This window comes from Cryphonectria parasitica, assembly GCF_011745365.1.
Source record: "Cryphonectria parasitica EP155 unplaced genomic scaffold M406scaffold_9, whole genome shotgun sequence".
Lineage (NCBI taxonomy): Eukaryota > Fungi > Ascomycota > Sordariomycetes > Diaporthales > Cryphonectriaceae > Cryphonectria > Cryphonectria parasitica.
This window is the reverse complement of record NW_024468917.1, coordinates 453,440-476,042: the sequence shown is the minus strand read 5'-3', so window position 1 is coordinate 476,042 and position 22,603 is coordinate 453,440. Positions and strand designations below refer to the sequence as shown.

Sequence of the window (22,603 nt, the reverse complement as noted above, 5' to 3'; positions counted from 1 at the left end):
GAGCCATGGCTTCATTCCAACAAAGTCTCGAATACACTCAGCGAGACATCTGTTCCAGTGGCCGACATGACAATGAAGTATTTGGCCTGGAGTATACCGCCGGAATGACCGTTCCCGGCAATATAACAGCAAGACTGCCAGCCGGCCCTGCACTGAGGTGTGCTGAGTTCGAGAGGGCCGCTTCACCTTCCTGTGCCTTGCAAAGGCAGCTGCTGGGCCACCCAGTGCATATTGTCTCACGAGCGAGCTCTAGCAGAGCTTTCGTGCCTGCCAAAGTGCAGGCTGTTATTCCAGCAGCCCAATCAAGGCTTGGACAGTCGTATTCGACCAAAAACAAACCCCCTCACCCCATTGCTCAACCATACAGGCTCGTCGTCGACCAGGTCAGAAACCTTCACGTCCTCAAGCTCAGCAATACCCGCTTTGAGAGCCCAACGCCTGGTGGTACCGTCCTGTCCACCATACCCTTCCCAGACTCTGTCCTTTAAAACCCAAGACACGGGCGGCGTGACCCACCTCCCTCCCCTCCAAAAGTACGGCGTTGTCAGGCTGCCCTCCATGATGAGGCTGGTCTCTTTGTTGACAATGAGGACCTCCTTTGTCACATCAGTGGGCTTCAGGCAGGCGCGCTCGCGGGCCTGGTCGTACATCTCACGCTTGGTGGTCTTGAAGTGGGTGAGCTCAGACTCCTGCGTGGAGTTATGGTCGACGTAGACGTCGTAGACAGGGACGAGGTTCAAGGGGCCCAATTGCCATCCCTCCATTTGATTGCCCTCTTCAATGTCTGGAGCAGGAAGTGCTGTGGGGAAGAGATTGCTCAGAGATGTCTTTGGGACAGGATTTGATTCGAGGGCTAGCTGACCATCCTCAGAAAGAAGAATCTTAAGTCGCAATGGTTGCTCGAGGTTATCCCAGCGCCCTTCCTGCTCGAGGGTCTCTTTCAAGAAACTGTGCAGCCTGGCTAGCCCATCGACTCCCTTGATCGTCTTCACGGCGCTGGTCCAACCCCAATGCTCTGCTGCCTTGAGCATACGATCGCGGTGATAGTCCAGCATGTAGAAGGGAGAGGGCATGTCGGCGTTCCAGTCGAAAATGCGGCTGCTCATGTCTCTCACTGGCTCTAAATTCCAGTCGAAGCGCATAGAAGTGAAGAGGCGAAGTTGTTCAGCCATGCTTGCTAAAGAGAGTTGGGAAAAATTGAGTGATACAAGGTGGTAGGTTTGTCGGAGAGTTACAGGAAAGCGCTGCAAGGATTAGTTCGGATGCTATTACCAACCAATAGGACAGCATCGCTTTCTTAGTGTCTGTGTAGTACAAATTTGGTCCATTTCACTGGGTAAGCATAGTCAGACGGGGAAAACCTATAGCACGCGGTAGAAAGAGACGAGTAATAACTTCATGCCTACTACTACTTTATAGTCTTCGACTGGTAATTTTATTTTGTTCTCTTCTCTTGCCTTTTTGTTTCAATATTTGAAAACGAGAAGCTAGTTTTTGTGTCCCCCCCCCCCCCTCTCCCAGCCCCCCACTCTCTTTTTTTCTTCTTCTTCTTGCTTTTATTTTCGGGGGGGGGGGGGGGGACTTCTCTATCTAATTCCCGTCTTACACTGGGCCCATCTTAATGGGTGGTCCGACCCAGCAGGAACCTCAGTGGCTGATGACCTCACGCCTGGACCGTGCCACTAACGCCCCCCCCCCCCCAAACCCCAAATTCTGGCGCAAGCGAATTTTTTTGCGCTGGCACAGGTACTGCGTACGCGACAGCTAATCTGCACACTGCAACCGAAGGTGGGAGCTTGCATGATCAATCACATCCGTCGCACTCTTTCGCGTCGTCAGTCGTCGGGATTAATCAATTGCTTTTGTTAAGTTTGGACATCTGGATTTCGTCCTCATCCTCATCTCCTACGAGCTCATCTCTCGATCGACAGCACAAGTCCCAGTCATCCTCGTCGTAGGGCCTGCAACGTCAACCTCCAAGCGACCATGGCATCACAACAGCAGGCGCCGACCTTCCCACCGTCCTCAAAGGGTATCCCCGTTCAGCTTCCCGCAGACTCTTCCGTCTGGGATCGGATATCGACATGGGTCTCTGAGCACAAAGCTGTTGTCTACACCATCGCTGGCGTCACCGTGGCCGTGGCCGCTGGCGGGGTTGTCTACTACTCCACCAACTCGGTGCGTCTCATCCTCACTATCTCCGAGTGGCCGAACTGTCATCATAGTTATGACTTTAGATACATGCTGTCATATATGAGAGCTATTTATTCAAAAGGTTGAAGCTGACTGTTCTGTTGCCTCTGTCTCTCTAGAAACCCAATGATGCGACACCGAAGCTGTCTAAGAAGGAGAGGAGGAAGCGGAAGGAGGCTGAGCGGAAGGCAGAGGCCTCGCGCAATGTCGCAGGGAACGAGACCACACAATCGTCCACGCCTCAGAAGACCGAAAGCAACGATAGCACCGACGAGATTCCCGAGATCACCGAGCAAACCGTCCAGGCCCTGTCGCTCGATGACCGCAAACACTGGGCCGTCAAGCTGAAGGAGGCCGGCAACCACGCCTACGGGTCCAAGGATTTCAACAAAGCCATCGATCTCTACTCCAAGGCTATCCTGTGCAAGCCGGAGGCAGTCTACTACTCCAACCGTGCTGCCTGCTACAACGCTCTCGCTGAGTGGAATAAGGTCATCGAGGACACCACTGCCGCCATCAACCTGGAACCCGAGTATATCAAGGCCATGAACCGCCGCGCGAATGCATATGACAAGCTTGAGATGTACCCCGAATCTCTGCTTGACTACACTGCCAGCTGCATAATCGACGGGTTCAAAAATGCTTCCAGCGCCGAGGCTGTCGAAAGGCTGCTCAAGAAGTTCGCCGAGACCAAGGCCAAGGAGATCATGGCCAACAAGCCTAGCAGGCTTCCAAGCCCGACTTTTGTTAGCAACTACCTGCAGAGCTTCCGACCAAAGGACCGGCCCGAGGGTCTCGAGGCGTCCGTGGAGTACTCGGACGACTCCGGCAAGGGACAATTACAAAAGGGATTGCAAGCGATTCAGTCCAAGACAGGCGAGGGCTATGAGGAGGCCGCAGCTGCTTTTGACAAGGCCATCGAGCTGAACGATCTTGGTGCTTACGAGGCGTTTGCCTACAACATGCGGGGAACTTTTGCCTGCTTGCGTGGCAAGCACGAGCAGGCTCTGGTGGATCTGAGTAAGAGCATCGAGCTGGACCCGACCATGACACAGAGCTACATCAAGCGAGCGTCTATGAGCCTCGAGCTTGGTAAGTACAATTTGTCGATCTCGGGGGAAGAGGCTCGCCGCTAATGCAGAAATGACAGGTGACCCCGAAAGGGCAGAGAAGGACTTCGAACTGGCGTTGCAGCAAAGCGCCGACGATCCTGATATCTACTACCACCGTGCCCAGTTGCACTTCATCAAGGGCGAGTTCGCAGAGGCTGCCAAGGACTATCAGAAGTCGATCGACCTCGACCCGAAGTTCATCTTCTCTCATATCCAGCTCGGAGTGACACAGTACAAGATGGGATCGATTGCCTCTAGTATGGCCACCTTCCGGCGTTGTATGAAGAACTTCGAGAAGGTGCCTGATGTGTACAACTATTATGGCGAGCTCCTTCTCGACCAGGGCAAATACATGGAGGCCATTGAGAAGTTCGAGTCTGCCATCGAGATGGAGAAGCAGGAGAAGCCAACGAGCATGAATGTTCTGCCTCTCATCAACAAGGCCCTCGCCATCTTCCAAGAGAAATCTGACTTCGCCGAGGCCGAGAAGCTCTGCCAAAAGGCCCTGATCAGTAAGCAAAGTTCCCCGCCCCTCCTTCACAGCATGCTAGGGTCAATGCAGACAGACTAACACGACCTTCAGTCGACCCTGAATGTGACATCGCTGTCGCAACGATGGCTCAACTCCTCCTCCAGCAGGGCAAAGTGACCGAGGCACTCAAATACTTTGAGCGCGCCGCGGAACTGGCACGCACAGAGGGCGAGCTCGTCAACGCGCTCTCGTATGCCGAGGCGACACGTACGCAGATCGCAGTGCAGGAGAAGTACCCGGCGCTGGCAGCCAAGCTCCAAGCCTCCGGTCCCGGCGGTCCCGGCCTGAGATAGGAACTTGCTCCGGCGTCGGCGGTGTCTGGGTCGGGAGACGATCCCTCACTATCAAAGGGCCAGGCTGTGTCTGGAGGGTTTGGCGACCCAATAGTGCAGCTGATGGGGGGAGGAAACCCTGCAGACTACCAGGGCGGAGTTAGACTAAGTACAGTAGTACTTGGCTGAGAGAGCACGGTTAGGGTTGAACATGGAACAGGCGGCCTTGAACGGACCAGGAGAGAGATTGTGTGTATGTGCGTGTGTGCGTGTGTGCGTGTGTGTCTGGCCTGAGTGTAATGTCAGGGAACGTGAAAAAAGCAAGGCAGACGCACAAGTTTGAGATGACACGATCATTTCGCCCTTTTTTCCCCTTCTCTTTTTCCTTTCTCCTTTCTTTCCCCTCAACCATTTGACCGGAGTCCGGCATTGATGATTTGGCTTCCCTTCAGGCTTGAATGGAGTAAATACCTACCTCTTTGATTCTTACCCTGACCCTTTTCACGTACATCGCGGCAGCACAGAAACGGGCGGGGAACGAGGATGACAACATGGGAGGAACAAGGCGGGGGTGCGTTACGAGGCAGAAGGGGACAAAGAAAGAAGAAGTATATACATACGCTCACATCAAACCAAAACTAAACCATCCACTCTCAACCTACCATTTCTTATTTCTTTCCTCTTCTTCTTCTTCCGCTAGGTGATCTCGGCCTTGCTGCTGAGGGACGGCGGGCCTTCTTACCTGGGATATCCCAGGTACTTTAAATACTCATAGCACTCGAATGTAATGCCCAGTGTCGGGATTCAACAAGTCCTACATCGTCATCATCGCCGAGAACAACCCGTTGCACAGCATCAATCTCCACAGATGAAACCCAAGCTTCATCTTCTTTTCAGCGTTGTTGGCGACTTGGTTTTTTCTTCAACTCCTGATGTTACACACACATCGGCGAGGTGAATGCACAGGAGGATACTTCTGTTTGACCAGACCTGGCTTCCAGCACCCAACCTCAAGGCACGGCCCACGGCTGTAAGTGAAGAGAGGATCGACTATTGAAGAGGTATCCAAAAAGGACTACTGATTATTAAGGTAGAGAAGAAATGATCCGTCGTTCCCAGGTCATTTAAAAAAAAAAAAAAACCAAAAAAAAACCGGAAACCGAATTTCCCATGCCCAAGAACCATACTATGGCTGCCTACCTGCTTTCCTGCCGTTCCCCACAGTTTTCCTCGCGTGTCGTTTCGTTAATTCTCATATTCGTCTGGTTTCAATTCTTGTTGTTTTTCGATGTTTCATGCGGCGAGAGACCTTTCCACTCAGACCCTTGTCCAGAATATATACAGCAAAGTTTCATTCTGCTTCACAAACAGGCGAGTCCCCTTTCCCTCTCCAAAATCTCATCCTTCGCTCGCCGCGCCTGCTACCAAGGAGGATGTTGCTACCGCTGGGTAGACTTACTCGCAGACTTGGCCAGTCCGATCCCCAGCCCGACGCCGAGAGCGATGGCCAGGATGATGAGGACGACGATCAGGGTGCACCACCACTTGAGCTTACGCCTATTCCGAGCGTGCTTGGTGGCGACGTCGATCTGCTTGTTTCCTTCCTCCATGTGGGTCACGGCGTTGCCCGTCTGCTCCTCGACCTGCTTGACGACGGGATCTTGTTGGATGACCATGGTGTCTAGGTCCTGGATCAGCTGCACCAGCTCGGTGATGGAGCGCTCGATGTTGAGAAGCTCGAGGTGACGGGCGCGCACGTTGCCAAGCACGGCCGAGGCCTGGCCGGTGCGGTTGGTCCGGAGCTGCGTTGCGAAAAAGAAGAGAAAAGAAGGTCAGCATGGTCCTATTTGAAGAGAGGGGAAGGAGAGGAAGAACAAGGAAAAGAAGGAGGGGGAAAGACCAACCGCCGTCTGAAAGACACCCTCATCGCCCCAATCCCTCTCGGCGGCCCTCCGCACCTCCTCGTCCGGCGCATCTGGATTAACGATCCGGTATTGCCGCGAGATCTGCTCTCGGTAGCGCTCTCGGTATGCCTGTTCCTCCTGGATGTAGCCCTGCAGCTCCTTCTGGAAGTCACCGTTGAGCGCCTCCCATTGGCGTTTCTTGAGGCCCGCGCTGCCCTGGCCTGCCGGGGTGCGCTCGACGTCTTGCTTGAGGGCGCGCACCTGGTCGCGGATCGAGGCCGTCTTGCGCTGCGTCGTGGCGGCGAGGTCGTCAACGCGGCGCTGGGCCGAGGTGGTGTCGCTGTCGTCGGTGCCGGTGAGGGCGAGCTGGTGCAGCTGGCCGATGCGCTGGACGTCAGCGGTCAGGGAGCGGATCTCGTTGCGCACGTGTGAGACACGGGAGAGGAAATCCTGCTGGGAGAGAACGTCGCCGCCTGGGGTGGTGGAGGAGGTGGTGCCGTCTTGGGCGGAGGATCCGTATGGGTTCGCCGGGTCTGACTGAGGGGAAGAGAAGTGTTGCATCTCATGTTGTTCCTGTGTGGAAAAGGAGAAAGGGAATTAGTCATTTTCGTTTCTCCGATTTTTGTGTAGGAGCCTTCTCTAGATCTTCTGCGGCACTGGGCAGGGCTAGACAGGGAGGAAGACAGGGAGAAGACATACTGGGTTGCCATAAGGATTACCGTAGGTAGAAGAGCCGTAGCCCTCTTGTGGCTGCGAGGAGCCATACGGGTTTCCAGAATACTGACTATATGACATATTGACGTTGGGTGATGGGGATGAAAATGGGACCGGACAGTCCGGACAGAGAGCAGGAGAGGGGGAGGGGGAGTCGTTCAATTGGTGTTCCCACACCACAAGCTAGTCAATCTGCCAGCCAATATCTAGCCTTCTCAATCCGATATCATCCGCTGCCGTTCATTCAATATAGAAAGGGAAGAAGACAGAGGGAAAGTAGTGCGTGAGAGGGGTGGGATAAGGTTAGAATGCGTATGAGTAGGAAGGACGAGATGAATGACTTGAGGTGGCATAAGTTCAAAAATGTGACGGCAGCGATATCTGCGAAGAAAGATGGGCGAAGGGAAATACTACCATATGATTACATGGTATATACTTAGTATATAGTACAGTAATCAGCGCTGGCGGTGCAGATCACCACTACATGAATGAATAAGTACTTAGTATGTACTTGCAGCCCAGCAAGTTGGTGCAGTAGCAGCCCCTCCCGCAACAGTGGTAGTACATAGTAAATACTTATGGAAAACTCATGCGTAGTAATACTTAGTTAGTCCTTACACAGCCTAGCAGAGCTCCTGAACCCAGGCAGCTGTTAGAGAACCTCGGAAACGTAAAGCGATTAGAAGAGAAGGAACCCCTCTGTAGGGTCCTTGTCAGTACTTGCTTTACAGTACCAGAGTGACCCTGGTTGGTTCGTATGACGTTTAAGCTTGTTCTCCCCCTCTCGCCCAGTCCCTTCTCCGCTGTTTCCGTCCGGTGGGAGCACTCACCCCACCACCACCACAACCACGACCGCGGTCGGTCACTACAACCCTTGCTCGCCACGCTTTGCCTCTTTCTGAATTGTGGGGGCGATATGGAGATCCTGCATAAAGTGAATGCAGCAAGCATGAACAGCAAAACAGCCCCCCCCCCCCCGCCTTCTTCGTCTCGCGGATGGATACAAGGGCCAGAAGGATGGGTCTGTTGATCAATTCGAGAGAGAAGAGAGAGAAAAAACAGACAGACAGGGGAGAGAGTGAGGGAGGAAGAACGAAGAAGGAAAGAAAAGAGAGAGAAGGGGTGCAAGAAGGCTACAGGGATGGCGAGGAACGTCAAGTCTTCCCTATCACCTACAGGCCGGGGTACTAAAATAAGCTTTGAGGAGCAGGGAGTGTCGCGCCCTTCAGTGACCCGCCTAGTGGAACGTTTCGCTGTCAGAACAATCAGTTGTAATACTGTCTCGAGAAAAGAAGTCACATGCAGCATAGCTATCAGCTGGGACTTTTCGGTTTGAAATGGAAGTAATGAATGTGTATTTTCCCTCAAGCCAGACTTTTCTGCAAAATTGTCCAGGTACAAAAAACGGGTCTTGATGGATCGATCCGCAGCTGCCGATAGCAGCAGTCGTCACTGGTGAGGCTTTGCAGTCGCCTCTCAGCTGTGGTGGATTGCATGCGCCACCACTAGCCTTGATCACTCCGAACCACTATGACAACAGAAACCGGCGCATATGAGACCATAATTGCCAAATTTATATTGAAACATCGAATTTCTGTCATCCGCCTAGAGTCGCAGATTTGCTAGTCACCCCTTGTTTGTCACTTGTCTCGTCATCTAGCACTTCCTTTGAGCTCGGAAACGAAGTCTTTATGTTGAATTCTCGGCTGGCTTGGGCTCCAGAATGTTCGAGTAGCTTTCCAATTGGTTGGCGCACATCATCCCCCTATTCTCTATTCCTCAAGTAGCCCCTCTCTGCAATCGTATCGTGGAAGGCTCACTGCTGTGTGGTCTTCTCAAATTGCATCATCTGTTTCGATGTCACAATATAGAACGATCCTCGCCACAGCGGCCGACGCTCGTCGTGCACTGCCAAATCGTCTTCGATCGGGTTTTGATGCATGACACGGTAAGCCGTTCATAGATCCTGTGCTCCAAAGTACCCTTGGTGTACACAATGTTGACAGCAAGGATTCTGGTATGACCCAGATACCTCGTCGCAAGAACTTTGCGCTCCAGGAATTTGTGTATAAACTGCTGTACCCCGGCTTGCCTCTAAAGTCGGTCCCTTTTCCCGGAAAAATCGGTGAGGATTGCCGGGCAGGCGCCGCATTTTCTTGTTGGCCAAAATCACCGTACTGGGCGATATTCCTGTCCTAGACGATCCCTCGCTCAGAGATAATTCTTCTTCTTGCTTGTACGTGTATACTGATTCAGGTGCCACTCGGCATCACCATCCTTGTTGTCTAGTGATCCGCCTCGTATCTCGAAAGGCCGCATGCTCATCCTCGGGCCGACCTCGCTGAGCTCGCAAGAGTCGTACGAGGTTCGAACGAAGACATGGTGCCTCACCTCGATGATGTCGTCGACGTTCTTGAATGTGACAATCCTGCCGCTCTTGGGCTTGCTAGTCATCGCTGGCAGCGGAGGAAACAGGTGCTTGAGGACCTTGACGATCCTCTGGCCCACTGGCGTAGTGAAGCCCTGTAGTTCTTCTAGTCAGCAGCTGCTCGCAAGGCCATCGGCATCAGGACACAAGAAAGATCAGGTACCAACCTCGAAGATAAGGTGAGGGTAGCTTTCCGAGACGGTACCACGAAGGCTGTTGGGTATGTCCTGTCTCAGGACGACGTTGTGTAGAGAGAATGAGACCGTGGGTCCATGAGGCAGGTGAGACACTGTCATCGCCGTGGGCGTGCCTCGATGCTCGTGCAGAAGTACGACGTCGGACAGGCCTCTGCTGTTGCAGGAACGCACAAGCTCTGGCAAGATTGTATTGCCTCGGTTCAGCCGGATAGCCGTGGGCATTAACAGTCTGATCTCCTTCGAGAAGGCGGCGAGTCTGCTTGAGGGGGATCGAGAGGTGGTCACAAGAACGCGAGGGTCGACAACACCAGAGAGTGCAGCATCTGTTGTCAAGTCTGTCAGCCAGAGGACTGACGGAGTTACAGTGCAAAGCAGCAGCAGCAAATAACAACAGAAGCAGCGTCAGGTCCTTCAGAATCACCCGTATCCGAGTCAAATTACACAAGAAGAATCAGATCTGGACACCGTCCAGCCTCTGCTTGGTGCAATGACGGTGACTCCCAAGAAAGCGCCGTGGGAGGTAGAGACCTCGCGGATTATACGTACACTCGTCGTCAAGATCGAGTTGATCCTTGATGTCTGCACTCGTTTCATCGTATGCGAGATCTTTCCTCAATTGTTCATCGTTTGCGATTGCTCGGTCTAAGGGTTTGCCGGTCGCGAGAGACTCCCTGAGTTTGGCCCGTTTCTCACTGATCTCGGCATCACGGAGGAGGAGGGCTCTCCGGTAGAGATAGTCTCTTCTTTGTCTATTTTGCCTGCGCTGGTTAGAGAGCATATGTTAGTGCCTGGGGAAACTGATCGTGATTGCCCAAGTGTACTCTACTCACAATCATCTTTGCTTCTTCTTGGTGTTGCTATGGCTGGGTCGAAGTAGTGATCGTGCAAACTACGCACCGGCATGTGGTCAAAGTCCTAGTCCAAAGCCGAAGGTCCAGCGTGCGATAAGGGACTTTTTTTTCTCTTATCGCCTTGCTCATCCTGGCAGGCACTTTCGGGGCTGCAGGAGAGGCCGTCGGCGCGCTAAAAGTGGGGGAAATACAGCGTCAGCACCCCTGTAAGTCATCGGCATGCATTTGAACCTCATTCTTTTCTCTGGGGTGCTTAAAGCCCATCCATCAAATATATCCGATTTTGAACAACCCATCGCCAAATCACCACCCACGAGGCCAAGAGTCGATCATACTCCGCCACCCACGCTCACCATTTGGGGAGGACTGTTCTCACATGCCAGCTAGGATGTGATCACGGATACAGACTGCCATTACCTACATTACCTCGATTCCAAGTGAAAGCTGCAATAGCTTCATCATTTTAAGATTGCGTGCAGGGTACGTCGTGCTACCCCTCCCCTCATGGCCCCTCTCTCCGTGTCATACTCAAAATTGCTACCATTGCTGTTACTCCTACTGGGACTACTAATTCCTTGACTCGTCTTGCTACTTTGTGTAACAAACAAGAAGCTGACTCTACCTCAACAAACGCCCGCTATAGTTTCCGATTCCGAGACGACAAGAGCATCTCTGCATCATGGATGCTGCCTTCAACCATGTTGGCAACCACCTGATCTCCGATTCTGCTGACACCATCAAAGCCGGTGGTTCTGATGACCTGTCCAATATCGACCCTGATGAGAGTCTGCTCTACGGAAAATCTGGTGGGCGCAGGGGAACTGGCACCGGTCGTCGCCGGACCGACGACGACGATGGCGAGACCGAGCTAGGCGACGATGACGATGACGAGAGCCTGGCAAGCGTTCCTGTCAGCGCGATGAAGGGTGTGCGGCTCACCGAGGACGAGGACGACAAGGATCTCCCCGCGCATGCCTGTGCCTACTGTGGCATCCACTCACCAGCGTCTGTTGTCAAGTGCCTATCCTGCAGCAAGTGGTTCTGCAGCGGCCGTGGGGGCACCAACAGCTCGCACATCGTCAACCACCTCGTCCGCGCTCGGCACAAGGAGGTCCAGCTGCACCCGCAGTCCGCTATGCAGGACACGATTCTGGAATGCTACAACTGCGGAACTCGCAATGTCTTTATGCTGGGTTTTATCCCTGCCAAGTCCGACACCGTGGTCGTGCTCCTCTGCCGTCAGCCCTGCGCCGCCAGTACATCTGCAAAAGATATGAGCTGGGATGTGTCGCGCTGGCAACCTCTGATTGAGTCGCGCTCGTTTTTGGACTGGCTGGTCCCTCCCCCGTCGGACGCCGAACAGCTGCGCGCCCGCCAGCTCAACCCTCCGACCATTGCCAAGCTCGAAGAGATGTGGAAGGAAGATGCCAACGCCACCGTTGCGGACCTAGAGAAAGCTGCGAACGTCGACGACGATCCTCATCCCGTCCTCCTCCAATACGACGATCCCTACCACTATCAGAACATCTTTGGTCCTTTGGTCAAGATGGAGTCCGACTACGATAAGAAGCTGAAGGAAGCTCAGGGGGAAGATGGTCTGGTCGTGGGCTGGACCGTGGGCCTCAACGGCAAGCACATGGCGAGCTTCATCCTGCCCAAGATGGAGTCAGGCGATGTCAAGCTCGCAGTTGGTGACGAGATGCGTCTCAAGTACAAGGGCGAGCTTCGTCCTCCCTGGGAGGGCGTCGGCTATGTTATCAAAATCCCCAACAACCAGAGCGACGAGGTGACCCTGGAGCTCCGTAAGACTGGCAGCGAGAAGTCTGTCCCGACCGACTGCACCCACAACTTTTCTGCCGAGTACGTCTGGAAGGCCACGTCTTACGATCGTATGCAGCTCGCCATGAAGACTTTCGCCCTCGATGAGAAGAGTGTGTCTGGTTTCCTGTTCCACAAGCTGCTTGGTCACGAAGTTCAAGTTGCGCCGACGAGGCCGCAGATGCCCAGGAAGTTCACTGCGCCGAACCTTCCAGACTTGAACAACAGTCAGATCAATGCCATCAAGGCTGTGCTCTCTTCGCCTCTAAGTCTGATTCAGGGCCCCCCCGGGACGGGCAAGACCGTAACTTCGGCAACGATCATCTATCATCTCGCCAAGATGAGCAGCGGTCAGGTGCTTGTCTGTGCCCCGTCTAATGTCGCTGTTGACCAACTCTGTGAACGCATCGACCGCACTGGCCTTAAAGTCGTCCGCCTGACTGCTAAGTCTCGTGAGGATGTGGAATCTTCTGTCAAGTTTCTCGCCCTGCACGAGCAGGTGCGCCAGCTGGCCGAAGACATGAACTCCGAACTGGGCAAGCTTACCACGCTGAAGAACGAATACGGCGAGCTGAAGAGCCACGACGAGAAAAAGTTCAAGCAACTCACCAAGGCTGCCGAGCGGGAGATCCTGAGCAATGCTGACGTCGTGTGCTGCACCTGTGTTGGTGCAGGCGACCCCCGCATTCTCAAGATGCAGTTCCGAAGCGTGCTTATCGATGAGTCGACGCAGTCAGCCGAACCGGAGTGTATGATTCCTCTTGTTCTTGGCTGCAAGCAGGTCGTTCTCGTCGGTGACCATAAGCAGCTGGGTCCCGTGATCATGAACAAGAAGGCTGCCAAGGCAGGTCTGAACCAGTCCCTTTTTGAACGGCTGGTGAAGCTTCAGCACGTCCCAATCCGACTCAACGTCCAGTACCGAATGCACCCGTGTCTTTCGGAATTCCCTTCCAACATGTTTTACGAGGGTTCGCTTCAGAACGGCGTTACAATCCAGGAGCGTCTCCGTAAGGACGTCGACTTTCCCTGGCCTGTCGCCGAGACACCCATGATGTTCTGGTCGAACCTGGGCAATGAGGAAATTTCCGCATCTGGCACATCGTACCTCAACCGCACCGAAGCCTCGAATGTTGAGAAGGTCGTGACTCGCTTCCTAAAAGCTGGTGTCAAGCCTCTCGATATTGGTGTCATCACACCGTACGAAGGCCAGCGCAGCTACATTGTGAGCACTCTCCAGACGACTGGCACTTTCAAGAAGGAGAGCTACAAGGAGGTTGAGGTTGCCTCTGTCGATGCTTTTCAGGGTCGTGAGAAAGACTTCATCGTCCTCTCTTGCGTCCGCTCCAATGACACGCAAGGAATTGGTTTCCTTTCCGACCCTCGTCGTCTCAACGTCGCGCTCACTCGAGCAAAGTATGGTCTTGTCATTATTGGAAACCCGAAAGTTCTCTCCAAGCATGATCTCTGGCACCACCTGCTGGTACACTTCAAGGACAGCAAATGCCTTGTTGAGGGCCCTCTTACGAACCTCCAGACTTCTCTACTGCAGTTCAGTCGACCCAAGACGGCCTACCGGGCCCCGCGGTCTGGCCCCGTTGGACAACAAACAACTGGCTATACCAATGGCCGCTACAACGGATTGAACGGGTCCACCCGCGACTTCGACTCGCAATCCATGCTCTCATATGTTCCGGACGACGTTTCCTCGATTCACAGCTCCGCCCTGGGAGGCGCTGGCCTTAACTCGGCCTATCCCCACATGTTCTCGAGCTTCAGCCCTGACGCGTGGCCTGGCTTGCCTGGCGTCAACGCACCCGGTCGGTCGAATGGAAGGAGCCGAGGCCGAGCTACCGAGAGCGTGGCGGGCGAAAGCGTGGCTAACTCTGAGTTCACTGATGGCAGTGCCAGTGTGATCGGCGGCAAGGGTATCGGTCAGGGTGGCGCCAGTCTTGGATCAGGCTTGCAAGATGCCATGGGCTTCTCCCGTCCTACTTCCTACAGTCAGAGTGATCGACTTCGCCAGTATGTCGAGGGTATGAGCGGTGGCCGCATGGGACCGAGCAACGGATACCTGCGCAGGGACGATGACGAGAAGAGCATCAGCACTGCCTTCCACAGCCAGATCGGCGGGCCCGGATTCGACGGAATTTGATTTGCTTGACGAAAACCGCGAATGACTCTTGTTCTTATAGTTATTTGCCACAGTCTTCACTGCCTGTCCTGAGGCACGGTCTTACCACACCATCCAGCCTCTCGTTGCCTAGTGCAAGGAAGAGCAGTACTGCTCTGCGGTCAGAACGGCCCACGTCACAGTCAACTGTGCGGAACGAGAAAATGAGCAGGTCGCCAAGCAACATAGCCATACGACAAGGCTGGTTTGGACGGTTTACCTCGTGCTCCACGGTCAAGCCCGCGACCAGTCACGATGACCAGACGCAATACGGATCGCTCGTCCGTGTCATGCAACAAAGACAAAGCTACGAGGACAACCCCAGCGTTGGCTATCTACTTCATGTATGCCTGACGAGCAAAGGACGCCACACAAAACTGGTGTGCTGTCGGGGTGTGGGAGGCATGGAGAAGAAGACTCAGGACCATCATCCGTTCTATGCGCAGCACAAGGGGGTGGACATGGCCGGTTCGATCTACATGATTGGCATCAGGCTTCTCGAGTCAAGAAATTAACATATTTCATGCTCAGAGACCAGTGGTACGGGGATCTTTCTGTTCAACATGGGGGGTCCAAAGCCAATCCGCACGCCTTGTGGGACAACATGCCTTTGGGGGATATGGAATTAGGGGGGAAGGAGACCCGAAAATGCAATAGTAACAGTTCAGTCTTTAGTTATTCGCCTCGGCAATAGTCACTCCTTTTGATCATATTTTCTGTCGTTAGTGATGCAGTATTGGGCCATTGCAGCACTCTGTTATCCATTGATCGTACCAGGGCTCGACGCAAGGAAGGTTCGGGCACGAGTTGGCTCGTTCTCACCAGCAGCTACCACTTCACACAGCCACAACATTTTGAACACTTCACATATGTAGGCTTCAGGGCGAAGAAGGGGGGAAATCATGTACTTAATTTATCATGTAGGCATCATCTCCTGCGTCCTGGATCTATCCTACCCTGGCTATTGTTCTGCTCAGTCATCCGCCCTCTTCTCTGTACCCACGCTTGGGACTCTTGCTCCCTCCCCGCAATGATCCTATAACGGCCTCACTCGAATAGTCATCACCTGACAGTAGCCTCCACACAGTCATCACAAAAGACGAAGCTGTCGGCGCTCTCGTTGTCAGGGTCACGAGCGAAGTGGACGGCGTGGTTCTTCTCGATCACGAGCCAAGGCCCGATGACGATGTGCTTGTGAATGCAGGGACTGTTGGTCTTGAGGTAGACTGTTTGGCCTGCCTTGAAGGAAGGGGGTTGTTGTTGCTATAAAAGATGGGATGTTATCAGTTGGGTTTGAAGATGCTGTTTAGGGGATAATCACAATGCGATTTTCTTAAAGGAGAACCACGTTACGTGCAGTATTTGTGCTATCTCAAGGTTGATTATAGTGTTGATGATTTGTATAATTGCGCCGGAGCAGTTAGGGATTAGAATCCAGGTGATTAGCAGGAAGTCTTGAAGAAGAAAAAAATACTCACTGTCGTGCTAATGGCTCTCTGAGCTGACTGGCAATCGTTGTTGGCAGAGAAACGCCCACCTTGGGGTGTGCTCATGTACTGTGTAGAGAGAGTATCAGCTTGTATCCATCGCGGGCTATACAACGGAGAGAAATACGTACACTTCCCATGTTATTGATGATGGGACGAAACGTGTCGGATCGATACTTTGGATCATTGGTGGATATAAATCATAGCAGGCTCAAGAATGAGTTTGGTAAGTGGCCATGGCTAGTTTATCAAGGTTAGCAATAGGGCCGGATGTTTCCCATTCACTTCATAGAAAGATCTGGGGGTTCAGTCGCTATTTGATGAAATTTATGCTGAGACACTGAGGGTGAAGAGATTCTGCTATAAATGCTCTCGTGGCGTGGATGATTTATCCACAACTTGCTGTGAAATGTCATTAATTAGACACAAGGGTCACTTTACTCACATTACAGATTCATCATTATTGAAGATATGTAAGTTAGGAGAGAACTCTATCTGTACCTTGTAGGCATTCGACAATAGTTTTTGTTGCCCCTGCCCCTGCCCCCAAACAAATTTGTAATAAAGGCATGAGCTCGGTCGACTCAGAAAGGGGAAGGATGCATAATATCATTTTTATGGGAACCATGAAATATTCTAGTATACTAGAAATGTCTAGCAGGGTGAGTTTTTCTTTCTGCCATACCCCCCAACCCCCCCATTCAACTGATCGGATAGTGGCTGTTATATGTCTATCAAGTGCGAGGCTACTGAAATCATCCCATGGTAAGTAGTAATAATATGCACTGAAGTTGGCCAGCGCGAACTTCATTCCCAGACTTCGGCATAGGCCAATGGAACAAAGCACTTCCAGTGTCCATAACATCCTTCGTGATAGCTACAACATGGCTGTCATATTTTGTGAGCTTTGATAGATTTACAGTGATTACTGCTGCGGAATATGCTACCAGGTCTGAATTCTATTCCCTTTACCAGAAAACAGCATAATGCCTTGTAATTGGGGCATTTGTTCACTCTGCATATTTTCTATTTGTGGCCTAATTGCGTCTGGACGAAAAGTACTCTACCGAGCCCTCCTGTTAGAATGTATTGAGTGTTACAAACAAAAGAGAACTTACAAGAAATGATCGAACTATGATATAATTACATGGCAATTCTAATGGTGAAAGTGAATGGCCTCTCCCGCGCGCTACACCAGACGAGCGGCGCCGAAGGACGCTTTACTGGAGTGACGTCGAAATACAAATACAAGGGTAGAGTATGTTGTCGCTGGATGAAGGCGGCATCTCTTGCTGCCTGCAGTTGAGCTGCTGTAGCATCACGCAGAGCCTCTTGGGTGCCTTCCAGGTTTATGAAGTGAGCACCTGAGAGAAAACGAAGACGTGCACATATGGTCCTGCCTCGCTACATCTTTTCGTTAATTCAATTCATCTCTCTTGCAATCCGGAACTCGCCCACCAGGCGGAGACGTATTGGCATGCGGGCTGCCAAACGCTAGACGCCCAAGCTACGTTGGATCGCATCTGATAACCCTTAACATTGCGCCGTACATACTTATTTAAGTATGTAACGCGCCCAATCATTGACTAAAGTGCACCTATGCCCAAGCAGCCAATTAATCGTGAATGCACTGCTCGAAATTCTATAACCCCCCCCCCCCCCCTTAAAAAATTGAGCCATGCTTGTTTTGTACTCTCGCAGGAGGTTATTGGATTACATGCAGGCAGAAGCGGGTAAGCATTAAAGCCAACAAGGTACAGTAAGCAACACCGATAAAGCTACTAGGAGCTGCTCTTCTTCCCTGCCAACTTCATGGTCGGCGAAACTCATCCCTTTGATTTTTGAAAACGAGTGCAAACTCGCACAGTTTCTCGTGGGCTATCTGTTCAAACTTTCTTCTCCTTCATCTTCTTTTTCTATCTTCTAGAGAGAATTAGCTCAATACCAGATGATGCCCCAGGGATCATGGCGCGTGAGACCGGGCAAACGCCATAGCGTCAGAATGCCATGCGATTCATGGTATGCGCCTTCTACGAAGCCGGATCATGACCCCTTTCTGTTGTTCCCGCAATATCAGTATAGACCACTTCCGGATGGCGACTATATTCGAGTCTTGATTCTAGAGCCGGGTTGCGGCAACGAGCCACTCGTCTGCAGCTTGAAGGCGACCGACCTATCAGATACCGAAACCCGCATCGAGTACGAAGCAGTCTCCTACGCCTGGGGCTCCGGTACGAAGGACCAGGCCCTTCTTGTCAACAATAGCCTTTGTATCATCACACGAAACCTCAGAAGAGCTCTGGAGCAGACTCGATATACGGATAAGCAGCGCAGGTTATGGGCCGACTCCATCTGCATCAATCAACATGACCTTGCCGAGAAGGGCCATCAAGTCGGCCTCATGGCACGAATTTATTCCGAGTCGAGCTGCGCATTGATATGCATGGGCTCAGCCGTTGCACATCGAGCCGCCGCTATTGAACTGTCTGGCTTAGTCTCCGATGTCAATCATATGATGTCGCGAGTCTTTCATGACCCTGGTTTCTCCTGGGATAGAGACAGTTTTCCTCGACCCGCTCCAGATAGTCCGTTGATTCAGGATCCTAGATGGAAATCAGTCGGCCGGCTCCTTAGCCTTCCTTGGTTCAGAAGAGGATGGGTTGTTCAAGAAGCTGCACTGGGCCCACGTGCGACTCTGCTGTGGGCAGGAACCAAGCTGGACTGGCTGGAGTTGTTGAGATTCTATTATTGGTTTCTGTTCAGAGCGCGAGTAGTCGCTCGTCAGATGTCAGGGCTCAAACCTGTGACAGGAACAGAAATGAGGAGGCTGCATTGGCGAACGTTCGAGATTCGACAACCCCGAGAAGGGAGAACCTTGAACATTCACAACAAAGGAGTGGACTTTGCCACTTTTGAACTTCCCGAGGCCCTAGATACGGCTCGAGATCTAGTCTTTAGTGACCCCAGGGACCGTGTGTACGGCTTTCTTGGGCTTAGATTTGCCGAAGCTATCAAGGATCGAATCACCCCCGACTACAAGTGTTCAGCTATATCTCTTTACCATAGGACTGCAGTAGAGTACATCGACTCGACTTCTGACCTGAGCCTGCTGCGCTTTGTCTGTCATGACGAGGCGAGCCTCTACGACGACGATGTTAGCACCTGGGTTCCCCGTTGGGACCAACGAACCTTTATTAGCGGCTCGTTTGCGGTATCCTCCAAGATCGATCACGAATATGAATGTCATGGCCCTTGCCAAACAGGAGTCGTATTCCAGGATCACGACAGGGTTCTCTGCTGTCGTGCACTCGTATGCGGACGGGTCAGCTTCGCTTCTGAGAATTGCGATGTGAGATCGACCAAGATCAGCGATATAGGCCGGCTGTACGACCGTGTACTAAAATACTACGAAGACTCGTCAAGAGGGTGTCCTTCAGACCTTGGGGAGGGCGACACCTACTTTGGGAAGGTTGTGGTCTTCGCCTTGATCTTTATCTATGTACTCAGTGGCGGCGCCACACTGGCAGACGAGGAACAACAACGGGCCTTTTTGTTGAATTTTACGAATTACCTCTCGAAGGATCCCCACGAGGAGAGCGACGTCTCAGCATGGAATGAACACTTCCACAGGATCTTCGAAACCATCCTCAGACATTCTCACGGCCGCCGCTTTGTCATATATGGGGCACAAGGCACGTGTGGGCTAGCACCGGCCATCACAGTCCCTGGAGATGAGGTGGCTTTGCTCCCTGGGTATATGGAACCAATCATCCTGCGCAACGTCCCCCAGGAGCAACTTCGGACGTCAGATCAATGGGGAACCTGCGACACATGACCGTGCCCCTCACTCGAGAATACCGTGTCGTTGGCCCTGCGACGATGCTGCATCCCAAACTCAATGAATACGGATTGCCTCAGCGGATAAGACAAAGTTGCGATGGCTGGGTTACAGGCAATAACAGACGTCTAGTCAAGACAGTCTATCTACATTAGAAGTAATTGCAATTCTCATTAGCTCCCGAGGTCGAGACACCTCGCAAGGGCTCGCAGAAGTATGACGAATGAGAGGGATTCGAAGAATAATATTCCGTATAAAGATACCTGTGTTGTAAAGTCACCAGCACCCTGTCGTGGCGATGTTTTGGTGCTAATTAGCACCAAAGACAGTAATATTATAATGAATATTGTTAAGTCCCTGGCGGGGTTTGAAAGGAATATCATAAGGGTTCATGTTAGCAGAACTGGTGTACATCTAATTACATACCTCTAGAATCAATGGAATCCTGGAATCTGGCTCACCATTTGGGCCGGAGCGAGAATTACATTATAGCGTTCGAGCAAAATGTTGATTACTAGCTGTGTGAAACCGTTCAGATGAATCCGCGAATTCGAAGATATACGTGCTGAGATTGACAGTCGAAGGGCTATAAAGTATGCGTTTTAATATTTCTTAAAGTAAGTAGGAACACTTTCATCTATATATAAATGTATATACATCTTCGGCTTTTCAGCCTTGAACAGACTAAATAGCAACATACCTATTGCGTCTGTGCTGAGACGTTCGTACTTATAGTGGGGTGTGGGACAAGTGCCGGGTCCTTAGCATGTATTTAGGGGCGCAGTCCGGAAAGAAAACGGATCAAAAGTAGCTCGCTTGTAAAGACCAGGTTACGTAGCTGCCCCCCTACTAGCGTTTTTTGGAATCTTGGAAAGGTAGAGGGAGACCTCTTGGTACCAATTCCATGGCAGGACGACTTTCCAACTGTGTTTGTCTCGGAAGTTTAAAACGAGAAGAAGACAAGAGGAACAAGCAATCGGCCAATCTTGTGTTCAACTGTTTTCTCTTGATTTCCCTCTCTGTCTCATCCCCTCACTTCAGGCAGTAATATTCTTCGAGCAACAAACCAATTACGTACGAAATCAATGGCTACACCAAATCCTCCGGCCGCTGATCCCGCTGCGGAAGAGAACACACCACCGCAGGCACCAGAGCCCACAGCAGCAGCCGCTTCACATGTAGAAAGCCAATCCCTAGATGACAACAATAAGAACAACAAGTCTACCGCCGCCACAACCAGTGGACAACAGCCTGTTCCAGCGCCGGCCGCGGCTTCAGCAGCAGGAGGAGAAGAGCACAATGACGAAAAGACGACGACAACAACGGGCCAGAGGCGCTCCCTGCAGGCAGCATTACCAGTGAAGACGGCAACAGACAAAGAGACAGAAGCAGGAGGAGCAACAGCGGGAGTCTCTCCGTCCAGGCCGAGCATCCAGACGGACGATGACGACTCTGTGAATCCGCCCGACTTCCACGGCGAGGTCCTGAGCAACAACGACATCCCGTCGGCCGAGGTAATCCGGCGGATTGGCGACTATATCGTGCTGGACCGGCATGGCAAGACGCACACGTTCAAGAGTCTCTATACAGGGCGTAATGTTGCGCGCAGGGTGCTGGTCATCTTTGTGCGCCACTTTTACTGTGGTGTATGTCCTGTCCTTTCTCTCTCTCCCCCCCCCCCCCCTCTCGTTGAACAGGAAGAAGATGATGACGACGAGGTTAACATGTGTTTGTGATCATTTCTAGAACTGCCAAGAATACCTCCGCACCCTCTCCGCCTCCATCCAACCCGAGTCACTCCTCCACCTCCCCATCAGCACCTTCATAGCCGTCATAGGCTGTGGCGACCCAGCCCTCATCGACATGTACGCCTCCGAGACGGGCTGCCCGTACCCCATCTACGCCGACCCGACGAGGAAACTCTACCAGGAGCTGGGCATGATCAAGACCCTCGCCCTCGGCCAGCGGCCCGCCTACATGTCCAAGAGCCTGCTCAAGAGCTCCCTCGACAGCATCGTGCAGGGCGTCAAGCAGATCAAGACCGGCCTGGCCATCCGAGGCGGCGACCAGCGGCAGATTGGCGGCGAGTTCCTGTTTGAGCCTGTGGAGCTGCACAGCCCGGATGCGAGCCCTGTCTATGAGTTTGACAGGAGGCTGGAGAGGGCGCAGCAGCATGATGACCAGCACTCTTCCAAGAACCAGGGGGCCAATGTCGACGTGGCCAGGGACCCGGAGAAGGAGACAGCCGGAGGGGAGAGGAAGACCAAGGACGTCAGCACCAACAAACATAGCCGGAGCACGAGCGTGACGGATAACGACAATGACGAGGTCGAGGACGAAAGACTGGTCGAGGAGAAGAAGGTGACGTGGTGTCACCGCATGAAGACGACCAGGGACCACGCCGAGATCCCGGAGCTGATGGAGATCCTGGGTCTGAACGGCCAGGGCAAGCCGATCAAGAACCAGAAGAGGTGGTCCAAGGCCCTGGAGACGAGGAAGGGTACGGGACTGAGCATGGCGAGCCAGATGAGCCAGATGGGGCATCGAAAGCGTACGAGTACTGACGAATCACCGTGATTGAGAGCATTAGAGAGGGCATTTTTCTTTTTCTTTTCCTTTTTGGACTATTTTCACTTGCCCGGTGTTTTCCTCCCCCTTCTTGTTTTTCTCTCTCTTCTCTTAACATTTATAGCGAATCTACAGCGAAGCGATCGTGCTCTCTATAGCTGGGCATCTAATTTCTTTTGGTTTGTAATTTGAAAAAGCTTGAGCATTGGCATCATCTGTACAGCACTTATGTAGCAGACAGACATGATAACTGTATATTCACGTTTCATGGGGGCTCAATAGGTCGAGCGAGAAAGCCCCGTCCCCGTCAGTCCGAGATGTTGTGATGGCTGCTGTTTCGAACAGCCGACAAGTCGACAAGGTTCCAATGCACTGGCTGCCTGCATCTTGGAAAGAGGAGCCTAGCTGTGTGCGCACGTCTGAACAAAGACTGCATCAGTTACTCTGCATAATCGATCCTCTCTTATCTATAGGTGGGCATCTATCTCACCACGCGAAGAGACCCCACCATCACCTTCC

The 22,603-nt window shown here is 52.5% G+C and overlaps 8 protein-coding genes across 8 annotated transcripts; 5 read left to right on the top strand and 3 right to left on the bottom strand.

Annotated features, from left to right (window-relative positions):
* Nucleotides 1-302: 302 nt before the first annotated feature.
* M406DRAFT_268720 (uncharacterized protein) lies at nucleotides 303-1,172 on the bottom strand (the record flags this gene model as incomplete). Its single annotated transcript, XM_040917960.1, has 1 exon — nucleotides 303-1,172. The coding sequence occupies one exon, from the start codon at nucleotides 1,170-1,172 to the stop codon at nucleotides 303-305; it is 870 nt and encodes a 289-aa protein (XP_040771539.1).
* Nucleotides 1,173-1,820: 648 nt separating this feature from the next.
* Nucleotides 1,821-4,763, top strand: M406DRAFT_295911 (uncharacterized protein). The gene is made up of 4 exons (XM_040919217.1): nucleotides 1,821-2,178; nucleotides 2,313-3,285; nucleotides 3,344-3,817; nucleotides 3,889-4,763. The coding sequence occupies exons 1-4, from the start codon at nucleotides 1,987-1,989 to the stop codon at nucleotides 4,128-4,130; spliced, it is 1,881 nt and encodes a 626-aa protein (XP_040771538.1). The 5' UTR covers nucleotides 1,821-1,986; the 3' UTR covers nucleotides 4,131-4,763.
* Nucleotides 4,764-5,142: 379 nt separating this feature from the next.
* Nucleotides 5,143-7,087, bottom strand: M406DRAFT_103382 (uncharacterized protein). Its single transcript, XM_040915066.1, has 3 exons — nucleotides 6,713-7,087; nucleotides 6,014-6,586; nucleotides 5,143-5,911 (listed from the first exon to the last, which is right to left on the bottom strand). Exons 1-3 carry the CDS (start codon nucleotides 6,806-6,808, stop codon nucleotides 5,549-5,551), a joined length of 1,032 nt encoding a protein of 343 aa, XP_040771537.1. The 5' UTR covers nucleotides 6,809-7,087; the 3' UTR covers nucleotides 5,143-5,548.
* A 1,851-nt stretch (nucleotides 7,088-8,938) lies between these two features.
* M406DRAFT_63767 (uncharacterized protein) lies at nucleotides 8,939-10,188 on the bottom strand (the record flags this gene model as incomplete). The annotated part of the gene is made up of 4 exons (XM_040924851.1): nucleotides 8,939-9,250; nucleotides 9,323-9,675; nucleotides 9,899-10,115; nucleotides 10,183-10,188. The coding sequence occupies 4 exons, from the start codon at nucleotides 10,186-10,188 to the stop codon at nucleotides 8,939-8,941; spliced, it is 888 nt and encodes a 295-aa protein (XP_040771536.1).
* Nucleotides 10,189-10,882: 694 nt separating this feature from the next.
* On the top strand, nucleotides 10,883-14,902 carry M406DRAFT_108135 (uncharacterized protein; the record flags this gene model as incomplete). The annotated part of the gene is made up of 2 exons (XM_040915285.1): nucleotides 10,883-12,290; nucleotides 13,467-14,902. The coding sequence occupies 2 exons, from the start codon at nucleotides 10,883-10,885 to the stop codon at nucleotides 14,171-14,173; spliced, it is 2,115 nt and encodes a 704-aa protein (XP_040771535.1). The 3' UTR covers nucleotides 14,174-14,902.
* Nucleotides 14,903-17,680: 2,778 nt separating this feature from the next.
* M406DRAFT_268952 (HET-domain-containing protein) lies at nucleotides 17,681-18,355 on the top strand (the record flags this gene model as incomplete). The annotated part of the gene is made up of 2 exons (XM_040917974.1): nucleotides 17,681-18,195; nucleotides 18,286-18,355. Coding segments are annotated over 2 exons (585 nt in total), but the record flags the coding sequence as incomplete, so codon positions are not given.
* Nucleotides 18,356-18,496: 141 nt separating this feature from the next.
* On the top strand, nucleotides 18,497-19,513 carry M406DRAFT_353423 (uncharacterized protein; the record flags this gene model as incomplete). The annotated part of the gene is made up of 2 exons (XM_040922762.1): nucleotides 18,497-18,650; nucleotides 18,753-19,513. The coding sequence occupies 2 exons, from the start codon at nucleotides 18,497-18,499 to the stop codon at nucleotides 19,511-19,513; spliced, it is 915 nt and encodes a 304-aa protein (XP_040771533.1).
* Nucleotides 19,514-20,964: 1,451 nt separating this feature from the next.
* Nucleotides 20,965-22,087, top strand: M406DRAFT_16684 (uncharacterized protein; the record flags this gene model as incomplete). Its single annotated transcript, XM_040915414.1, has 3 exons — nucleotides 20,965-21,162; nucleotides 21,263-21,727; nucleotides 21,869-22,087. Coding segments are annotated over 3 exons (882 nt in total), but the record flags the coding sequence as incomplete, so codon positions are not given.
* Nucleotides 22,088-22,603: the final 516 nt, after the last annotated feature.

Excerpts from the sequence above, each read along its gene's own strand:
- M406DRAFT_103382 (XM_040915066.1), bottom strand. The coding sequence starts at position 6,808 with ATGTCATATAGTCAGTATTCTGGAAACCCGTATGGCTCCTCGCAGCCA. Across the intron at positions 6,587-6,712 it reads GTAATCCTTATGGCAACCCA|GAACAACATGAGATGCAACA; the intron begins GTATGTCTTCTC and ends TTTTCCACACAG. Across the intron at positions 5,912-6,013 it reads AGGGTGTCTTTCAGACGGCG|CTCCGGACCAACCGCACCGG; the intron begins GTTGGTCTTTCC and ends TTCGCAACGCAG.
- M406DRAFT_295911 (XM_040919217.1), top strand. The coding sequence starts at position 1,987 with ATGGCATCACAACAGCAGGCGCCGACCTTCCCACCGTCCTCAAAGGGT. Across the intron at positions 2,179-2,312 it reads TCTACTACTCCACCAACTCG|AAACCCAATGATGCGACACC; the intron begins GTGCGTCTCATC and ends CTGTCTCTCTAG. Across the intron at positions 3,818-3,888 it reads CTGCCAAAAGGCCCTGATCA|TCGACCCTGAATGTGACATC; the intron begins GTAAGCAAAGTT and ends CACGACCTTCAG.